This window comes from Anomaloglossus baeobatrachus, chromosome 1 (assembly GCF_048569485.1).
Source record: "Anomaloglossus baeobatrachus isolate aAnoBae1 chromosome 1, aAnoBae1.hap1, whole genome shotgun sequence".
In the NCBI taxonomy this organism is placed as follows: Eukaryota; Metazoa; Chordata; class Amphibia; order Anura; family Aromobatidae; genus Anomaloglossus; species Anomaloglossus baeobatrachus.
In genome coordinates this window covers 345,092,587-345,113,151 of record NC_134353.1, presented here as the reverse complement: position 1 = coordinate 345,113,151, position 20,565 = coordinate 345,092,587, and the positions used below count along the sequence as shown (strand labels likewise).

The 20,565-nt window shown below is 52.6% G+C and overlaps 1 protein-coding gene across 1 annotated transcript in view; it reads left to right on the top strand.

The window, feature by feature from the left end:
- Positions 1 to 20,565, top strand: part of UBA6 (ubiquitin like modifier activating enzyme 6) — a 253,385-nt gene that overhangs the window by 155,767 nt on the left and 77,053 nt on the right. Inside the window, exon 23 of the mRNA XM_075341882.1 lies at positions 12,316 to 12,367. Within this exon, the coding sequence (XP_075197997.1) occupies positions 12,316 to 12,367 (52 nt within the window). The remainder of the gene's footprint in view (positions 1 to 12,315; positions 12,368 to 20,565) is intronic.

Here is a 20,565-nt window from a genome sequence, read left to right as displayed (position 1 = left end):
TTTTGACCTCCTAAAATGTGGAGTGTTTGTAAAGAAATGTGTACAATTCCTACAATTTCTATCAGATATTTTTGTTCAAACCTTCAAATTAAACATTACAACCTGCACTTGAATTCTGTTGTAGAGGTTTAATTTCAAATCCAATGTGGTGGCATGCAGAGCCCAACTCGCGAAAATTGTCACTGTCCAAATATTTCTGGACCTAACTGTATATGGTGTTCTAGGCAAGGTTGGGACACCTCACACACATTCACCATATATATATATATATATATATATATATATATATATATATATATAATTTTTTTTTTTTTTTTCTTGACATATACAATAAAAAAAAGAGGCTTTTTTCACACACAAATTGCACGATTTTTATTTTTCATTTTTTAAGTTCACCTTCCATACCTTGGGATAGAGAAAAATGGTTATAAGTGATTTATCCTTGAAACTTGGTGAATACAACATACTACGTCATTATATTTCTTTGTCGCTCCATTGGGAGACCCAGACAATTGGGTGTATAGCTTCTGCCTCTGGAGGCCACACAAAGTAATTACACTTTAAAAAGTGTAACCCCTCCCCTCTGCTATACACCCTCCCGTGCATCACGGGCCCCTCAGTTTTTTGCTTTGTGTTGAAGGAGGCACACATTCACGCAAGCTCCACGTTTTAGTCAGCAGCAGCTGCTGACTTTATCGGATGGAAGAAAAGAGGGCCCCTATGGGGCCCCCGGCATGCTCCCTTCTCACCCCACTCAGGTCGGCGGTGTTGTTAAGGTTGAGGTACCCATTGCGGGTACACAGGCTGGAGCCACATGCCGTTTTCCTTCCCCATCCCTTAGGGGCTCTGGGGAAGTGGGATCCTATCCGGTCATCCAGACACTGGGACCGGTCTCCCTCCGCAGCCCCTGGGGGAATCTGCCGGACAGGAGACGGAGTATCGTCAGGGACATGGCCCTGCATCCACAGGTACTCTGTGTCCCCGTTGGGACGGCGCATAAAGCACCTTGGGCCCGGACGCTGCAGCAACTGCGGCGGGGATATGGGTCCGGGACTACCGCGCCGACCGTGCACTGCCGGCCGGCCGCGGTTTTAACTTTAGTCCCCGGCTTTTGCGGCCTAGTATTGGATTCTCCCGCCCCCAGGCCTGCCAGTTAGGGAAAAGGGCGGGACGGTCGGTATGACGCCGACAGTGAGGGCTGGAGTACACTGAGCTGTCCTCCGCCCCCCTCACTACTCACGCTGGGGCACCAGATTCCCGCACTTTTGTGACTACGCCCACGCCTCCCTCCTCCTCAGAGAACGCTGTCAGCCGTTTTTTCAGCACAGTCTGCGGTGGAGAACTTCTGGCTGCAGCTGAGGGAGACCCGGGGCAGGGAATCTGGTGGCCACACAAGCGGTTGGTAAGCCACACCGGTCTGCCGGTGCTGGACTCCCCAGAGTGCCGAACTGTATATATATATATCCTTTGTATATACATTGGCTGTTTCGGCTGTACTGTAACTTGGGGCTATATATATCCCTCAGTGTTCACGGTGATCCCTTACTGATCTCTTGGAGGACAACAACATGTCGTCTGCAAAGAGCAAGGGTACCAGGGCACAGGCTTTTTTTGCAACCTGTACCTCATGTGCGGCTATGCTACCTGCAGGTTCCACCTACCCTCATTGTGTGCAATGCTCGGCCCCTGTGACACTCACTCAGCCGGAGCCTCACGCACTGGTGGGACCCCCGGCTCAGGTAGAGACACCGGTTCCCACTGTCCAGGTGACAGGGACAGAGTTTGCAGTTTTGGCTGACAAACTGTCTGAGTCGCTTTCATAGTCCATGGCTCAGTCTATGGACAAATGGTCTGCTAAGATACTAGAAGCCTTGCAGTCCAGACCAACAACACAGATGCAGGGCACTGTGCGTTATTCATCCCCAGGTCCCCCTCAGTTGGCGCAGCAATCTGCTCCTGAGGTGACACATAGGTCCCACGGTGAGGACTCCGACTCGGACCGCAGTCCCAGACCGGTGAAGCGGGCTCGCTGGGGACCTTCCTCCATCTCATCACGCTGCTCAGGGTCTCAGCATGAGGACTCTCTAGAGGATGAGGAGGAAAGCGCAGCTCAGGGCTCAGACCCTGACGGTGCTCTCAATCTAGATACACCTGAAGGGGACGCCATAGTAAATGACCTTATAGAGTCCATCAACCAGGTGCTAGAAATTTCTCCTCCAACTCCAACTGTAGAGGAGGCGGCTTCACAGCAGGAGAAACACCAGTTTCGGTTTCCCAAACGTACACGGAGTGCCTTTGTCGATCACTCTAATTTCAGGGATGCTGTACAGAAGCACAGAGCATACCCGGACAAGCGTTTTACTAAGCGCCTTAATGACACACGTTATCCCTTCCCCCTGGAAGTAGTGAAGGGTTGGGCTCAGTGTCCAAAAGTGGATCCTCCAGTCTCTAGGCTGGCGGCCAGATCTGTGGTTTCAGTGGCAGATGGCTCATCGCTCAAGGATGCCACTGACAGGCAAATAGAGCTCATGATGAAATCCATCTATGAAGCCATAGGAGCATCTTTTGCTCCGGCATTTGCGGCAGTGTGGGCGCTCCAAGCTATCTCGGCTTGTCTGTCTGAGATTACGGCGGTCACACGCACCACTACTCGGCAGGTTGTGTCTCTGACCTCTCAGGCGTCGGCTTTTTCGTCCTACGCCATGAACGCCGTCCTGGACTCTGTAAGCCGTTCAACGGTAGCATCCGCCAATTCGGTGGCAGTCCGCAGAGCCATGTGGCTACGTGAATGGAAGGCAGACTCTGCCTCCAAGAAATTCTTAACCGGTTTGCCATTTTCTGGCGACCGTTTGTTTGGCGAGCAATTGGACGAAATTATTAAACAATCCAAGGGAAAGGACTCGTCCTTACCCCAGTCTAAACAAAACAAACCTCAACAGCGGAAGTTTCAATCGAGGTTTCAGTCCTTTCGGCCCTCGGCCAAGTCACGTTCCTCCACGTCAAACAGGTCGGAGAAGGGCCAGAGAAACCCTTCTGCATGGCGGTCTAAGGCACGGCCTAAAAAGACCGCCGGAGGCACCGCCACCAAGGCGGCCTCTTCATGACTCTCGGCCTCCCCAAACCGCATCCTCGGTCGGTGGCAGGCTCTCCCGCTTTTGCGACGCCTGGTGGCCACATGTCCAAGACCGATGGGTGAGACATTCTGTCTCACGGTTACAGGATAGAGTTCAGCTCTCGTCCTCCAACTCGTTTCTTCACAACATCTCCGCCCCCAGAGCGAGCCGCTGCACTCTTTCAGGCGGTGAATGCGCTGAAGGCAGAAGGAGTGGTGATTCCCGTTCCCCCTCAGGAACATGGTCACGGCTTCTACTCCAACTTGTTCCTGGTGCCAAAAAAGGACTGATCTTTCCGTCCCGTTCTAGACCTCAAACTGCTCAACAAGCATGTCAGCACCAGAAGGTTTCGGATGGAATCTCTCCGCTCGGTCATCGCCTCAATGTCACAAGGAGACTTCCTAGCATCGATAGACATCAAGGATGCTTATCTCCATGTGCCGATCGCACCCGAACATCAACGTTTCTTGCGTTTCGCCATTGGGGACGAACACCTTCAGTTCGTGGCACTGCCATTCGGCTTGGCGACAGCCCCACGGGTCTTCACCAAGATCATGGCAACAGTGGTGGCGGTCCTACACTCTCAGGGCCACTCGGTGATCCCTTACTTAGACGATCTCCTAGTCAAGGCACCCTCCTGGGTGGCTTGCCAGCACAGCCTGACCATTGCCCTGGAGACTCTCCAGAGGTTCGGGTGGATCATCAATTTCCCAAAGTCAAAATTGACACCGACCCAATCCCTGACTTACCTCGGGATGGAGTTTCATACCCTGTCAGCGATAGTGAAGCTTCCGCTGGACAAACAGCGTTCACTACAGACAGGGGTCCAATCTCTTCTTCGGGGTCAGTCACACTCTTTGAGACGCCTTATGCACTTCCTAGGGAAGATGGTGGCAGCAATGGAAGCAGTTCCCTTTGCGCAGTTTCATCTGCGTCCACTTCAGTGGGACATTCTCCGCAAATGGGACAAGAGGTCGACGTCCCTCGACAGGAACGTTTCCCTGTCAAGAGCAGCCAAAACCTCCCTTCAGTGGTGGCTTCTTCCCACTTCTTTGTCGAAGGGAAAATCCTTCCTGCCCCCATCCTGGGCTGTGGTCACGACAGACGCGAGCCTGTCCGGGTGGGGAGCGGTCTTCCTCCACCACAGGGCTCAGGGAACCTGGACTCCGACAGAGAGGACTCTGCAGATCAACGTTCTGGAAATAAGGGCAGTGTATCTAGCCCTAAAAGCGTTCCAGCGGTGGCTGGAGGGCAGGCAGATCCGAATACAGTCGGACAACGCCACGGCGGTTGCATACATCAACCACCAGGGCGGCACACGCAGTCGTCAAGCCTTCCAAGAAGTTCGGCGGATTCTGCTGTGGGCGGAAGCCACAGCCTCAACCATCTCCGCAGTTCACATCCCGGGCGTAGAAAACTGGGAAGCAGACTTTCTCAGTCGCCAGGGCATGGACGCAGGGGAATGGTCTCTTCACCCGGACGTGTTTCGGGAGATCTGTTGCCGCTGGGGAACGTCGGACGTCGATCTAATGGCGTCTCGGCACAACAACAAAGTCCCGGCATTCATGGCACGGTCTCAGGATCACAGGGCGCTGGCGGCAGATGCGTTAGTTCAGGACTGGTCGCAGTTTCGACTACCCTATGTATTTCCCCCTCTGGCACTTCTGCCCAGAGTGTTACGCAAGATCAGGTCCGACTGCAGGCGCGCCATCCTCGTCGCTCCAGACTGGCCGAGGAGGTCGTGGTACCCGGATCTGTGGCACCTCACGGTGGGGCAACCGTGGGCACTCCCAGACCGACCAGACTTGCTGTCTCAAGGGCCATTTTTCCATCTGAATTCTGCGGCCCTCAACCTGACTGTGTGGCCATTGAGTCTTGGCTCCTAGCCTCATCAGGTTTATCTCAAGATGTCATTGCCACCATGAGACAGGCCAGGAAATCAACGTCCGTAAAGATCTACCACAGGACTTGGAAGATCTTCTTAGCCTAGTGCTCGGATAGGGGTTTTGCTCCCTGGCCGTTTGCATTGCCCACTTTTCTTTCCTTTCTTCAATCAGGATTGGACAAGGGTTTGTCTCTTGCCTCTCTCAAGGGACAAGTGTCGGCGCTTTCAGTGTTTTTTCAAAAGCGTCTAGCCAGACTCTCGCAGGTCCGCACGTTCCTGCAGGGAGTTTGCCACATAGTCCCACCTTACAAGCGTCCGCTAGAACCCTGGGATCTTAACAAGGTGCTGACGGCTCTCCAGAAGCCACCTTTCGAGCCGATGCGGGAGATCTCTCTATCTCGCCTTTCACAGAAAGTGGCCTTCCTAGTGGCAGTCACTTCACTTAGGAGAGTGTCTGAGCTAGCAGCGCTGTCATGCAAAGTCCCCTTCCTGGTCTTTCACCAGGATAAGGTGGTCCTGCGTCCGGTCCCGGAATTTCTCCCCAAGGTGGTATCCTCTTTTCATCTCAATCAGGATATCTCCTTGCCTTCTTTTTGCGCTCATCCAGTTCACCAATGTGAAAAGGATTTGCACTTGTTAGACCTCGTGAGAGCACTCAGAATCTACATTTCTCGCACGGCGCCCCTGCGCCGTTCGGATGCGCTCTTTGTCCTTGTCGCTGGCCAGCGTAAGGGGTCTCAGGCTTCCAAGTCAACCTTGGCTAGGTGGATCAAGGAACCGATTCTTGAAGCCTACCGTTCATCGGGGCTTCAGATTCCTTCAGGGCTTAAAGCCCATTCTACCAGGGCCGTAGGCGCGTCCTGGGCTCTGCGGCACCAGGCTACGGCTCAGCAGGTGTGTCAGGCGGCTACCTGGTCGAGTCTGCACACCTTCACTAAACACTATCAAGTGCATGCCTATGCTTCGGCAGAGGCTAGCCTAGGTAGGCAAGTCCTTCAGGCGGCAATTGCCCACCTGTAAGAGGGGGCCGGTTTCCGGCTCTTTTTATCGAGGTATTCTGTTACCCACCCAAGGATTGCTTTTGGACATCCCAATTGTCTGGGTCTCCCAATGGAGCGACAAAGAAGAAGGGAATTTTGTTTACTTACCGTAAATTCCTTTTCTTCTAGCTCCTATTGGGAGACCCAGCACCCGCCCCTGTTCCCTTCGGGCTGTTGTTCTTTTGTGTACACATGTTGTTCATGTTCAATTGTTCTTTGGTTAATGGTTTAGTTCTCCGAACATCCTTCGGATTGAATTTACCTTAGACCAATTTATAAGTTTCCTCCTTCCTGCTTTGGCACCAAAACTGAGGGGCCCGTGATGCACGGGAGGGTGTATAGCAGAGGGGAGGGGTTACACTTTTTAAAGTGTAATTACTTTGTGTGGCCTCCAGAGGCAGAAGCTATACACCCAATTGTCTGGGTCTCCCAATAGGAGCTAGAAGAAAAGGAATTTACGGTAAGTAAACAAAATTCCCTTCTTTTCTAATGTCGTCATCAGTGGGGTATATAGTGCTGTAAGGATTCCCTGTACAGCAGATTTGATGTTTTCTTGCCAGTCTGTCCTGAAGAAGGAAGCTGTGTCTTCCGAAACGCGTTGACCTGTGTATGGAATAAAAGCAACATTAATCTACTATTCTATGATCGGCTAGTCATTGGCGCGGCTTGGAAACCCTTAATCTACTACTCTCTGTTATACTGTATTTATCTTGGCATTTCCGGCGGGTTCTCTAGCTGTCGCCCGAGAACCGCGCCGATTGTGCCTGCGCGTCGGCCTTGCCGCTCAAATTTAGGCCCCGGCTTTGCCGGAGGCCTAGTTTCTGTTCACTGCCCTCGCATGTCACTCTTGCAGAGGGACAGGCTCGGCTCCTCCCGGCGGCCGTCCTGCACAGGGGAGGGACACTCCCCACTGCTGTGCGTGTCTCCTCCCCTGTAGGTCTCTATGGCCCTCCAGATCCCGCTCTCCTACAGGAACGCCCCAAGTCCCACCCCCTCTCTTCGCTCCGGCGGCCATTTTTTCAGACAGGGTTCACTCTGCACTGGCCTGCACTCTGCATTCCTGCTGAGGTGCTGTGCATTGAGGGTCCGGGCTTCGGGATCTGGAGGGCACACAACACCGCTGCCAGCGGTCTGGTAAGCCACAACCGGTCTCTGGTTGTGGACCTCTGTATATACTCTCTGGGGTTCATTCTCTTGTAGAAGCTGTCCCCACTCCAGCAGCATGTCTCACACGAGGAGTAAGGCTCCAAAGCTTTATACTGTATGCGCTGCATGTAAGCTCCTGCTGCCTGAACCCCGAGCACCTATCCACATTGTGATGTCTGCTCTAACTTGGCGGTGCCACAGCCTGGAGTCTCACCCCCAGTGGTCTCTCAGGCTGCTCCTGCACCTGTGGCTGAACCCCCGGCTTGGGTAGAATCTTTTTCTAGGTCTATCTCCCAGTCTTTTGCTGAGTCCATGGGACTTCTGTCCAGGACTTTGTTGAATATGCATCAGCCCCCTTCACAGGGTGCCTCTACTGCTAAGGGTCCCTTAGGATCTCTATCATCTGACCTCCGTCCACCGGAGCTCACAGAGGATTCATCATCAGGGCCCAAACCCCGTCCTCCTAAGAGGTGACGCAGGGTTTCCTCTTTTTCCTCATCCCGTGGCTCTGATTCAAGAGCTGACTCGCAGGATGCCTTTACAGGGGGCTCGGAGGCTAACTCCATGTACCCCAGTGATCTTTCCGAGGGTGACTCAGATCTTAGTGACTTGATTGCTTCCATTTAATTCTGTACTGGATCTCAATCCGCCAGTATCAGAGGAGCAACCGTCTCTGGCAGAAAAGCACCAGTTTACCTCGCCTAAGAGAGTAAAGAGTGTGTTCTTTAACCACTCCAGTTTTCAGGCCGCTGAGACCAAACCCAGGGCCTGTCCTGACAAACGCTTCCCAAAGCGTGGTTCTGATGACCGTTTTCCCTTTCCACCTGAGGTGGTCAAGGAGTGGGCTCATTCCCCAAAGGCAGACCCTCCGGTGTCTAGGCTCTCAGCCCGGACCGTTGTGTCGGTGGCTGATGGCACCTCCCTTAAGGATTCCACTGACCGTCAGATTGACCTTCTGGCCAAATCTGTGTATGAAGCGGCGGGGGCCGCGTTTTCCCCGACTTTTGCAGCAGTGTGGGCTCTCAAAGCCATCTCTGCTTCTCTAGAGGAGATGCATTCCCTCACCAGGGAATCTATGCCCGAGATTGTTGCCTTAACTTCTCAAGCTTCAGCAATTGCAGTTTCACACCAGCGTTGGCTACGTTTTGCAATAGGAGAAGATCATTTCCAATTCGTGGCTCTCCCCTTCGGGTTAGCCGTGGCCCCTCGGGTACTCACCAAGGTCATGGCAGCAGTGATTGCGGTTCTGCACCTCCAGGGGTTGGCAGTGATTCCTTACCTGGACGACCTTCTAGTCAAGGCTTCATCCAGCGCAGACTGTCAGCGGAGTGTCTCGCTCACTCTCGCCACTCTAGCCCAATTCGGGTGGCTTGTCAATCTTCCCAAATCCACTCTGACTCCGACCCAGAGTCTCACGTACCTAGGGATGCAGTTCGAGACTTTGCCGGCTCTAGTGAAGTTGCCCTTAAACAAACAGCTGTCACTCCAGCTGGCGGGTGCGCTCTCTTCTGAGGCCCCGCCGTTATACTCTCAGGCGTCTGATGCAGGTGCTGGGTCAAATGGTGGCGTCCATGGAGGCTGTTCCCTTTGCCCAGTTCCATCTGCGCCCCCTGCAGCTGGACATTCTCCGCTGTTGGGATAAGCGGCCTTCCTCCTTACACAAGTTAGTGGCTCTGTCGCCACGGACCAGGAGCTCCCTTCAGTGGTGGCTTCGGCCCCTCTCCCTGTCCCAAGGGCGCTCCTTCCTGGCCCCGTCCTGGGTGATTCTCACCACGGATGCCAGTCTATCCGGCTGGGGAGCGGTATGTCTCCACCACAGAGCGCAGGGCACTTGGACTCCGTCCGAGTCAGCCCTTTCAATCAATGTGCTGGAAACCAGAGCTGTGCTTCTAGCTCTCCTAGCTTTTCACCACCTGTTGGCGGGCAGGCACATTCGAGTCCAGTCAGACAATGCGACAGCGGTTGCCTACATCAATCACCAAGGCGGGACACGCAGCCGCCTGGCAATGATGGAGGTACAACGCATCCTCCAATGGGCGGAGGACTCCAAGTCCACCATATCCGCAGTCCACATCCCAGGCGTGGAAAACTGGGAGGCAGATTATCTCAGCCGTCAAAGCGTGGACGGTGGCGAGTGGTCCCTGCACCCGGCAGTGTTTCAGTCAATCTGCCGCAAACGGGGCACTCCGGACGTGGACCTAATGGCATCCCGTCACAACAACAAAGTTCCTGTTTACGTGGCTTGCTCCCACGATCCTCAGGCCTTCGCCGCGGACGCTCTGGTTCAAGACTGGTCCCAGTTTCGTCTGTCTTGCGTGTTTCCCCCTCTAGCTCTCTTGCCCAGAGTCCTGCGCAAGATCAGAATGGAGGGCCGTCGAGTCATCCTCATTGCACCGGACTAGCCCAGGCGAGCTTGGTATCCGGACCTGCTCCACCTGTCCGCAGAGATGCAGTGGCATCTCCCGGACCGTCCAGACCTACTCTCGCAAGGTCCGTTTTTCCGCCCGAATTCTGCGGCTCTCAAATTGACGGCGTGGCTCTTGAGTCCTGGATTTTGACGGCTTCTGGTATTCCTCCTGAAGTCATCTCCACTATGACTCGGGCCCGTAAGGCTTCCTCCGCTAAGATCTATCACAGGACTTGGAAAATTTTCCTGTCCTGGTGTCGCTCTACCGGCCATCCTCCTTGGCCATTCTCTTTGCCGACCCTTCTGTCTTTTCTACAGTCCGGTCTGCAGCTAGGACTGTCCCTCAACTCTCTCAAGGGACAAGTCTCAGCTCTGTCAGTTCTGTTCCAGCGGCGTCTCGCTCGGCTGGCTCAGGTCCGCACCTTCATGCAAGGCGCGTCTCACATCATTCCGCCGTGTCGGCGGCCCTTGGATCCCTGGGACCTTAACTTGGTCCTCACGGTATTGCAGAAACCCCCTTTTGAGCCTCTTAGGGAGGTTTCTTTGTATCGTCTTTCTCAGAAAGTGGCCTTTCTGGTTGCCATAATTTCTCTCAGGAGAGTCTCTGATTTGGCTGCGCTCTCTTCGGAGTCACCTTTTTTAGTCTTTCATCAAGACAAGGTGGTTCTCCGTCCGACTCCGGACTTTCTTCCTAAGGTGGTCTCTCCTTTCCACCTTAACCAGGACATTACCCTACCTTCCTTCTGTCCGGCTCCTGTTCATCGCTTTGAGAAAGCGCTGCATACTCTAGATCTGGTGCGTGCTCTCCGGATCTGTGTGTCTCGCACCGCTGCGCTTAGGCGGTGCACCTCTCTTTTTGTGCTAACCACAGGTCGGCGCAAGGGCCTCCCTGCTTCTAAGCCGACCTTAGCCCGTTGGATTAGATCGACCATTTCGGACGCCTACCAGAGTACTCAGGTGCCTCCCCCGCCGGGGATCAAGGCACACTCGACCAGAGCTGTCGGTGCCTCTTGGGCTTTTAGGCACCAGGCTATGGCTCAACAAGTCTGTCAGGCTGCCACTTGGGCTAGCCTGCATACCTTCTCGAAGCACTACCAAGTGCATGCTCATGCTTCGGCAGATGCGAGCTTGGGCAGACGCATCCTTCAGGCGGCGGTCGCCCATTTGTGAAGTTAGGTTCTGCCTACTTCTTAGTTTTTCTGTTTATTCCCACCCAGGGACTGCTTTGGAACGTCCCAAGGTCTGGGTCTCACAAAGGAACGATAAAGAAAAAGAGAATTTTGTTTACTTACCGTAAATTCTTTTTCTTATAGTTCCGTATTGGGAGACCCAGCACCCTCCCTGTTGCCTGTTGGAAATTTCTTGTTCCGCGTGTTATCACCGGCTGTTGTTGTGGACAGAGTCTCCGGTTGTTCCGGCTCTTGCTCTGTTCTACTTGTGGGTGGCTATTCTCCTTCAGCTTTTGCACTAAACTGGCTGGGACTGGCTCACCAGGGGGTGTATATGCTCAGAGGGAGGAGCTACACTTTTAAGTGTAGTACTTTGTGTGTCCTCCAGAGGCAGAAGCTAAACACCCAAGGTCTGGGTCTCCCAATACGGAACTATAAGAAAAAGAATTTACGGTAAGTAAACAAAATTCTCTTTTTTGTCCCGTCTCCAGCTCTGCTGTCTTCGGTGCTGCTGTCATTTGTTTCTAAGCCCACTGATAATACTCATGCATATTCACTGCACCGCAGACCCAGAAGCTGCAGCGCCGGAGCCTGCAGCGCTGGGGACAGGTGAGTATAGAAGTTCCTGCTGTCCTGTGTGCTATCACAGCACACGGAGTGCACAGTGATAGTACACGCTGAACACACACACACGGAATACCCACACCACGGACCGTGAAAATCCTACGTTTTTATCACGGATGTGTGAAGGGGTGCCTTACTTTCATCTGTGTTATACACTCCTATAAACATACCCTAAAACATAGTTCTGACTCCACTTGAATAGTAGATATGCCCCACTTGATTTACTTTTAGATTGTAGTAATTTTATGCTGTTGGCTTGATATGTTGTTGGCTTGATATGCTGTTTTGATCTTTAGCTAAATATATATTTTTTTTATAGGTCCTGCAGCTGACAAAGTAAAGCTCTTTTATACAAAATGTGGTCCTATTTAATAAGAACCTATCAGATGTTCCTTTAAAATACAATCTTAAAGGGGGTGCCCTAATAGTAAAACAGTTGAGAGCGTGCTAAAAACAATGCCTTTCCATGTTTATTTTATGGTTCTTTAGCTTCAAATCACATGATTGTTTAGACATTTAGAAGCTAGTACTATGATGTTGGTGACCCACTCCAAAGATAACTCATCAATATCAGATTGGTGATGGGCCGCCACCCAGCACACCAAATGATCAGTTTTTTTCTATCGGTAGCGCCAGCAACAGATGATTATAAAAGGGGCAGAGTGGAATGTTGATGTTCCGTCACACCCTCTAGTGGTCACTCCAGGGTGCTGCAGATCACCTCCAAAAGCCAATGGAAAGGTCATCAACATCATAGTTGAAAACTCTTTCAGTCCTTTAATTTATATGGCTCTATCACGATGTCAAACTAGTGTCCTTATTCTTTTAGATTATATTGATAGGTTCACTTTAAATGAAAACCACTTTTTATACTGTTTTTGTATATTTAAAACATAGTTCAGGTATATATTAACTATTTGTCTCATCCTAGGCTCAGCAGTTATTACATTCATTTCCTCTTGACACCCGGTTAAAAGATGGCAGTAAGTACTTGATCATAATAATATTAATATGCATTGTCATTATAGAACTCTTTTCATTTGTTTCAAAAGGGAATTTTGGGTACTCACCATTACATCTTTCTCCGAGCCTTCATCGGGGGGACACAGCAAACCATGGGTGTATGCTGCTTACACTAGACAATAAGAAAAGTTAGCTTCTCCTCATCATGGTACACCGACAGACTGACCCAAAGCGAACACCTCAAGAGTGTCTCCGGGGTGGATATCTGGACGCTCCTCTCCATCCATCCCCAGCTCGATCAATCGTCCACTATAGCATGACTCCTCTGGGGGTAAGAGGGATCCATCCCTAGAGACCACCTCCCGAGACCCTTGGAACTATCTCCCAGTTTGTGAAGAAGGAATCGGGACTGCATCTGAAAAGGTACCCTTCTGCCTTCCCTGTCCTGGTGGCCTCACTGATCTGTCCTTGCAAATGTTAGGCCCTGGCTTCTTCAAGGTCTACATCCTCTTGGTCACGTCTCAAAACATTTTGCTGCGCACGCTATACTCGTGCGTCTTTTTTTTAATTTTTTTTAAATCCACCCGCCAGCCTGTTTTTTTTTTTTCTTCTATTGGCCAATCACCTTGCTTTCTGCGGCCGGCCAATCACAGCCGCACGGGCTCCTTGCACTTGTGTTCCCAGGTCCTGCCCCGTTTTCTCATTGCCGGTGCAATCTTCTCTGGCTCTGGTGCATCTTTACCAGACGTCGCCATAAACTCCTGCATTCTCGTTTGGCTTCCAGGGGATCACAACCACACATTCTGCACAACTGAAGAACCCATCAGACTGTTTCCATTGCTTCAGGATCATGGGTAGGTTCTGTCCTTTCGGCACACAGGATTCTCTAGCAATCCTCTCACTATAAAACTGCTTTCAGATCAATGCTCTGCCTCAATTACAGTACCTCCACAATGCAACTCTTCCCTGCTGCCCAGAACATGAGCACGCCCCCTCCTCCTGAGTGGGCCAGTGCTCTGTTGGAGTGAGTTTCTGACCTTACCATCGTGTCCCAAATCTTGGTTTAGGTCTTAAAACATCTGCCTAACCTGTCAAGCAGCTGCTCCCTGAGGGCTGGGCTTATTCACCTAATAATGCTTCCTGTCAAGGCAGACCACATAAAAGATCTATGAAGCGGACATATTCCAGTTCTTCTTTTGGGTCTCCTTTTTCCAAATCCTCTAGTTTAGCATCCGTCTCACACTTTTCATCACCAGATCCCCAGCCTGTGGAGGGTTCTGATCCAGAAACAGAGTTAGATTCCGACAAGGCCACTAAACTTCAAAATTTGGTGTACAGACTGATCCCGGAAGTCAACCAGACTCTCCGTATCAAGAAGGAAGATTTGATGCCAGCTGAGCCATTTATATTCTTCAAAAAGGCAAAGTGTTCCCCTCGGGTGCTTTCCAATCTTAAGAAGTTGGAGGCCATTTTATCATAAGAATGGGGGCATCCGGAAAGGCGTTTCTAGTGAAGAAGATGAATAGATGTCCTGTGTCCTTTTACTCGCAACCTGATCAAGGTCTGGGCAGAGTTCCCGGTTGTTGATCCTCTGGTATGTCTGTTAGCCACCAATATGATCGTCCTGCTTCCGGATGGTGCCTCTCTCAAGGACCCAGGACCATTGAATCCCTCTCAAAGTCTGCCTTTGAGGCCACCATTACACCTCTCTGCCTGGTTTTCACCTCCGCCTGGGTCTCAAAATCTTTGTCTGGTTAAAGTTCCTTCGGCTAGGAATCCTCTAAGGCACCCCTCCCCCACTCATCCCCACGATGACCTGCTAGACCAGATCTCCCACACTGGGAAGTATCTTCTTACTACTTTTCTCGACACTGGCCAGCTTTGCAATATCGTCCAGCAACATCATGACCATTCACAGAGTTCTATGGCTTAAGGCCGGGAACACAGATGGGGCTTCAAAAAAGTATGTCCACTCTTCCCTTTCAGGGTTCACGTCTGTTTAGACCCACGCTGGATCAGATTATCTCCGATCCTACCAGCAGAAAGAGCACCTTGCTTCCCCAGCTGTAACCCATGCGGCCTCCAACCAAGAGACACTCCATGCATTTTCGTCCCCTTCGTCAATTCTTATCCACAGGGCCCTCCAACCGTTGTGATTAGTCTCCTTTCCTTCTGAAGAAGCCTTTGTTCAAGCCAAACCAAGGGCAAACTAAGACTTTGCATTCCAGGTCCAACAGGTTCCTCTGCATGATGAGATGCCCTCACTCGGGAGTACTTTCAGGCTCGGCGGGATCTTTTTTTTTTTTAGGGCACTCTGTCTTCTGTAATCGGCGCCTGAGTCAGAGAGAATGTATCCCCCAGTTACAAGTTCTTTTTCTTCTCTCCCTAATCATCAATTTCTTTGTCGCTCCATTGGGAGACCCAGACAATTGGGTGTATAGCTGTGTATAGCTTCTGCCTCCGGAGGCCACACAAAGTAATTACACTTTAAAAAGTGTAACCCCTCCCCTCTGCTATACACCCTCCCGTGCATCACGGGCCCATCAGTTTTATGCTTTGTGTTGAAGGAGGCACACATTCACGCAAGCTCCACATTTTAGTCAGCAGCAGCTGCTGACTTTATCGGATGGAAGACAAGAGGGCCCCAGGGCCCCCGGCATGCTCCCTTCTCACCCCACTTTGGTCGGCGGTGCTGTTAAGGTTGAGGTACCCATTGCGGGTACAAAGGCTGGAGCCACATGCCGTTTTCCTTCCCCATCCCTTAGGGGCTCTGGGAGAAGTGGGATCCTAGCCGGTCACCAGGCACTGGGACCGGGCTCCCTCCGCAGCCCCTGTGGGAACCTGACGGACAGGAGACTGGATGTCATCAGGGACAGGCCCTGCTTCTTTGAGGTACTCTGTGTCCCCTTGGGGACGGCGCATAGAGCGCCTGGGGATCGGACACTGCAGCAGCTGCGCTGTGTTTGGGGCCGCCGGGACTACCGCGCCGACCGTGCCTGTTTGCCGGCCGCGCTTATAACTCGAGTCCCCGGCTTTTGCGGCCTAGTACCGCATATTCCCGCCCCCGGGCCTGCCAGTCAGGGGCAAGGGCGGGACGCTAGACTGAACGTCAGCGGTGAGGGCTGGAGCATACTTAGTATCCTCCTCCCCCCTCACTGAGCACCGTGGGGCACCAGATTCCCGCACTTTTTAAGGCACGCCCACGGCTCCCTCCTCCTCACAGAACGCTGGCAGCCATTATTATCATCGCTGCTGCCGGAGAACTTCAGATAGAGCTCCATAACTCTGGGAGGCCCAGGCAGGGAATCTGGTGGACACACAACCGCTGAGCGCGGTCGGTAAGCCGCACCTGTTACAGGTGCTGGCCCCCCTGGGTGCCGCAGTGTATATATATATATATATATATCCATATTGGGTATACATTTGCTCTGCTCGGCTGCAGTATTTGCTTAGCTATATACCCTCACTGTTTGCTAAGAGGAGATAACAGCATGTCATCTGCAAAAAGCAAGGGTGCCAAGGCACAGGCTTATTTTGCAACTTGTACCTCTTGTGCGGCTATGTTACCTGCAGGTTCCACCTACCCTCATTGTGTGCAATGCTCGGCCTCTGTGACACTCACTCAGCCGGAGCCTCAGGCACTGGTGGGACCCTCGGTTCAGGTAGAACCACCGGCTGTTACTGTCCAGGTGGCAGGGACAGAGTTTGCAGTGTTGGCTGAGAAACTTTCTGACTCCCTTTCACAATCCATGGCTCAGTCTATGGACAAATGGTCTGCTAAGATACTTGAAGCTTTGCAGTCCAGACCGGTAACACAGGCCCCGGGCACTGTTGAATCATTGACCCCAGGCCCCCCTCGGTTAGAGCAGCAAACTGCTCCTGAGGTGACACATAGGTCCCACGGGGAGGACTCCGACTCGGACTGTAGTCACAGACCGTCTAAGCGGGCTCGCTGGGGACCTTCATCCACTTCATCACGCTGCTCAGGGTCTCAGCATGAGGACTCTCTGGAGGATGAGGCGGACGTTGCAGCTCAGGGCTCTGATCCGGACGGTGCTCTCAATCTTGATACACCTGAAGGAGACGCCATTGTAAATGACCTTATAGCGTCCATTAACCAGGTGCTAGAACTTCCTCCTCCAACTCCACCTGTTGAGGAGTCAGCTTCACAACAGGAGAAACACCAGTTTAGGTTTCCCAAACGTACAAGGAGTGCTTTTTTCGATCACTCTAACTTCAGGGATGCTGTCCGGAAGCACAGAGCATATCCGGACAAGCGCTTTACTAAGCGCCTTAATGACACACGTTACCCCTTCCCACCTGATGTAGTTAAGGGTTGGGCTCAGTGTCCCAAGGTGGATCCTCCAGTCTCTCGGCTGGCGGCTAGATCCGTGGTATCAGTGGCAGATGGCTCATCGCTCAAAGATGCCACTGACAGGCAAATAGAGCTCCTGATGAAATCCATCTATGAAGCCATAGGTGCGTCTTTTGCTCCAGCATTTGCAGCCGTGTGGGCGCTCCAAGCTATCTCAGCTTGTTTGTCTGAGATTAAGGCGGTCACACGCACCGCTACTCCGCAGGTCGTGTCTTTGACTTCTCAGGCGTCGACTTTTTCGTCCTACGCCATGAACGCGGTCCTCAACTCGGTGAGCCGTACAGCGGTAGCATCCGCCAATTCGGTGGCAGTCCGCAGGGCCATGTGGCTACGCGAATGGAAGGCAGACTCTGCTTCCAAGAAGTTCTTAACCGGTTTGCCATTTTCCGGCGACCGCTTGTTTGGCGAGCAATTGGACGAAATTATCAAGCAATCCAAGGGAAAGGACTCGTCCTTACCCCAGTCTAAACCGAACAGACCTCAGCAGCGAAAGATTCAATCGAGGTTTCGGTCCTTTCGGCCCTCAGCCAGGTCCCAATCCTCCACGTCCAACAGGTCACAGAAGGGCCAGAGCAACTCTTCGGCATGGCGGTCTAAGTCACGTCCTAAAAAGACCGCCGGAGGAGCCGCCCCCAAGGCGGCCTCCTCATGACTTTCGGTCTCCACAAACCGCATCCTCGGTCGGTGGCAGGCTCTTCCGCTTTTGCGACGCCTGGTGGCCACATGTCCAAGACCGATGGGTGAGAGACATTCTGTCTCACGGTTACAGGATAGAGCTCAGTTCTCGTCCTCCGACTCGTTTCTTCAGAACATCTCTGCCCCCCGAGCGAGCCGATGCACTTTTTCAGGCGGTAAACACTCTGAAGGCAGAAGGAGTGGTGATTCCCGTTCCACCTCAGGAACATGGTCACGGATTCTACTCCAACTTGTTCGTGGTGCCAAAAAAGGACGGATCATTCCGTCCCGTTCTAGACCTCAAGCTGCTCAACAAGCATGTGAGCACCAGAAGGTTTCGGATGGAATCTCTCCGCTCTGTCATCGCCTCGATGTCACAAGGAGACTTCCTAGCATCAGTCGACATCAAAGATGCTTATCTCCATGTGCCAATCGCTCCCGAGCATCACCGCTTCCTGCGTTTCGCCATCGGGGACGAACACCTTCAGTTCGTGGCACTGCCTTTCGGCCTGGCGACAGCCCCACGGGTCTTCACCAAGGTCATGGCAGCAGTGGTGGCGGTCTTACACTCCCAGGGCCACTCGGTGATCCCTTACTTAGACGATCTTCTAGTCAAGGCACCCTCCAGGGTGGCATGCCAACACAGCCTGACCGTCACTCTGGAGACTCTCCAGAGGTTCGGGTGGATCATCAATTTCCCAAAGTCAAATTTGACACCGACCCAATCGCTGACTTACCTCGGGATGGAGTTTCATACCCTTTCAGCGATAGTGAAGCTCCCGCTGGACAAACAGCGTTCACTACAGACAGGGGTACAATCTCTTCTTCGGGGTCAGTCACACCCCTTGAGGCGCCTCATGCACTTCCTAGGGAAGATGGTGGCAGCAATGGAGGCAGTTCCTTTTGCGCAGTTTCATCTGCGTCCACTTCAATGGGATATCCTCCGCAAATGGGACAAGAAGCCGACGTCCCTAGACAGGAACGTTTCGCTGTCACGGACAGCCAAGACCTCTCTTCAGTGGTGGCTTCTTCCCACTTCCTTGTCAAAAGGAAAATCCTTCTTGCCCCCATCCTGGGCTGTGGTCACGACGGACGCGAGTCTGTCAGGGTGGGGAGCGGTCTTCCTCCACCACAGGGCTCAGGGAACCTGGACTCCGACAGAGTCCTCCCTTCAGATCAACGTTCTGGAGATAAGGGCAGTGTATCTGGCCCTAAAGGCGTTCCAGCGGTGGCTGGAGGGACGGCAGATCCGAATACAGTCGGACAACGCCACGGCGGTTGCGTACATCAACCACCAGGGCGGCACTCGCAGTCTTCAAGCCTTCCGAGAAGTTCAGCGGATTCTGCTGTGGGCGGAAGCCACAGCCTCCACCATCTCCGCAGTTCACATCCTGGGCGTAGAAAACTGGGAAGCAGATTTTCTCAGTCGCAAGGGCATGGATGCAGGGGAATGGTCTCTTCACCCGGACGTGTTTCGGGAGATCTGTTGCCGCTGGGGAACGCCGGACGTCGATCTAATGGCGTCTCGGCACAACAACAAAGTCCCGGCATTCATGGCTCGGTCCAAGGATCACAGAGCTCTGGCGGCAGACGCGTTAGTTCAGGACTGGTCGCAGTTTCAACTGCCTTATGTATTTCCTCCTCTGGCACTGCTGCCCAGAGTATTACGCAAGATCAGGTCCGACTGCAGTCGCGCCATCCTCGTCGCTCCAGACTGGCCGAGGAGATCGTGGTACCCGGATCTGTGGCACCTCACGGTGGGTCAACCGTGGGCACTCCCAGACCGACCAGACTTGCTGTCTCAAGGGCCATTTTTCCATCTGAATTCCGCGGCCCTCAACCTGACTGTGTGGCCATTGAGTCCTGGATCCTAGCGTCTTCAGGGTTATCTCAAGAGGTCATTGCCACTATGAGACAGGCCAGGAAACCAACGTCCGCCAAGATCTACCACAGGACTTGGAGGATCTTCTTATCCTGGTGCTCTGATCAGGGTTTCACTCCCTGGCCGTTTGCCTTGCCCACTTTTCTTTCTTTCCTTCAATCCGGATTGGACAAGGGCTTGTCTCTCGGCTCTCTCAAGGGACAAGTATCGGCGCTTTCCGTGTTTTTTCAAAAGCGTCTAGCCAGGCTTCCGCAGGTCCGTACGTTCCTGCAGGGAGTTTGCCACATAGTCCCACCTTACAAGCGTCCGCTAGAACCCTGGGATCTTAACAGAGTGCGGACTGCTCTCCAGAAGCCACCTTTCGAGCCGATGCGGGATGTCTCTCTATCTCGCCTTTCGCAGAAGGTGGCCTTCCTAGTGGCAGTCACATCACTTCGGAGAGTGTCTGAGCTAGCAGCGCTGTCATGCAAAGCCCCCTTCCTGGTGTTTCACCAGGATAAGGTGGTTCTGCGTCCGGTCCCGGAATTTCTCCCTAAGGTGGTATCCCCGTTTCATCTCAATCAGGATATCGCCTTACCTTCTTTTTGCCCTCATCCAGTTCACCAATGTGAAAAGGATTTGCACTTGTTAGATCTTGTGAGAGCACTCAGGCTCTACATTTCACGCACGGCGCCCTTGCGCCGTTCTGATGCGCTCTTTGTCCTTGTCGCTGGACAGCGTAAGGGGTCGCAAGCTTCCAAGTCAACCTTGGCTAGGTGGATCAAGGAACCGATTCTTGAAGCCTACCGTTCGTCTGGGCTTCCGATTCCTTCAGGGCTGAAAGCCCATTCTACCAGAGCTGTAGGTGCGTCCTGGGCATTGCGGCACCAGGCTACGGCTCAGCAGGTGTGTCAGGCAGCTACGTGGTCGAGTCTGCACACTTTTACAAAACACTATCAGGTGCATGCCTATGCTTCAGCAGACGCCAGCCTAGGTAGGCAAGTCCTTCAGGCGGCAGTGGCCCACCTGTAAGAAGGGACCGTTGTTTCGGCTCTTTTTTATCGAGGTATTCTTTTACCCACCCAGGGATTGCTTTTGGACATCCCAATTGTCTGGGTCTCCCAATGGAGCGACAAAGAAGAAGGGAATTTTGTTTACTTACCGTAAATTCCTTTTCTTCTAGCTCCTATTGGGAGACCCAGCTCCCGCCCCTGTTCCCTTCGGGCTGTTGTTCTTTTGTGTACACATGTTGTTCATGTTCAATTGTTCTTTGGTTCATGGTTTCAGTTCTCCGAATATCCTTCGGA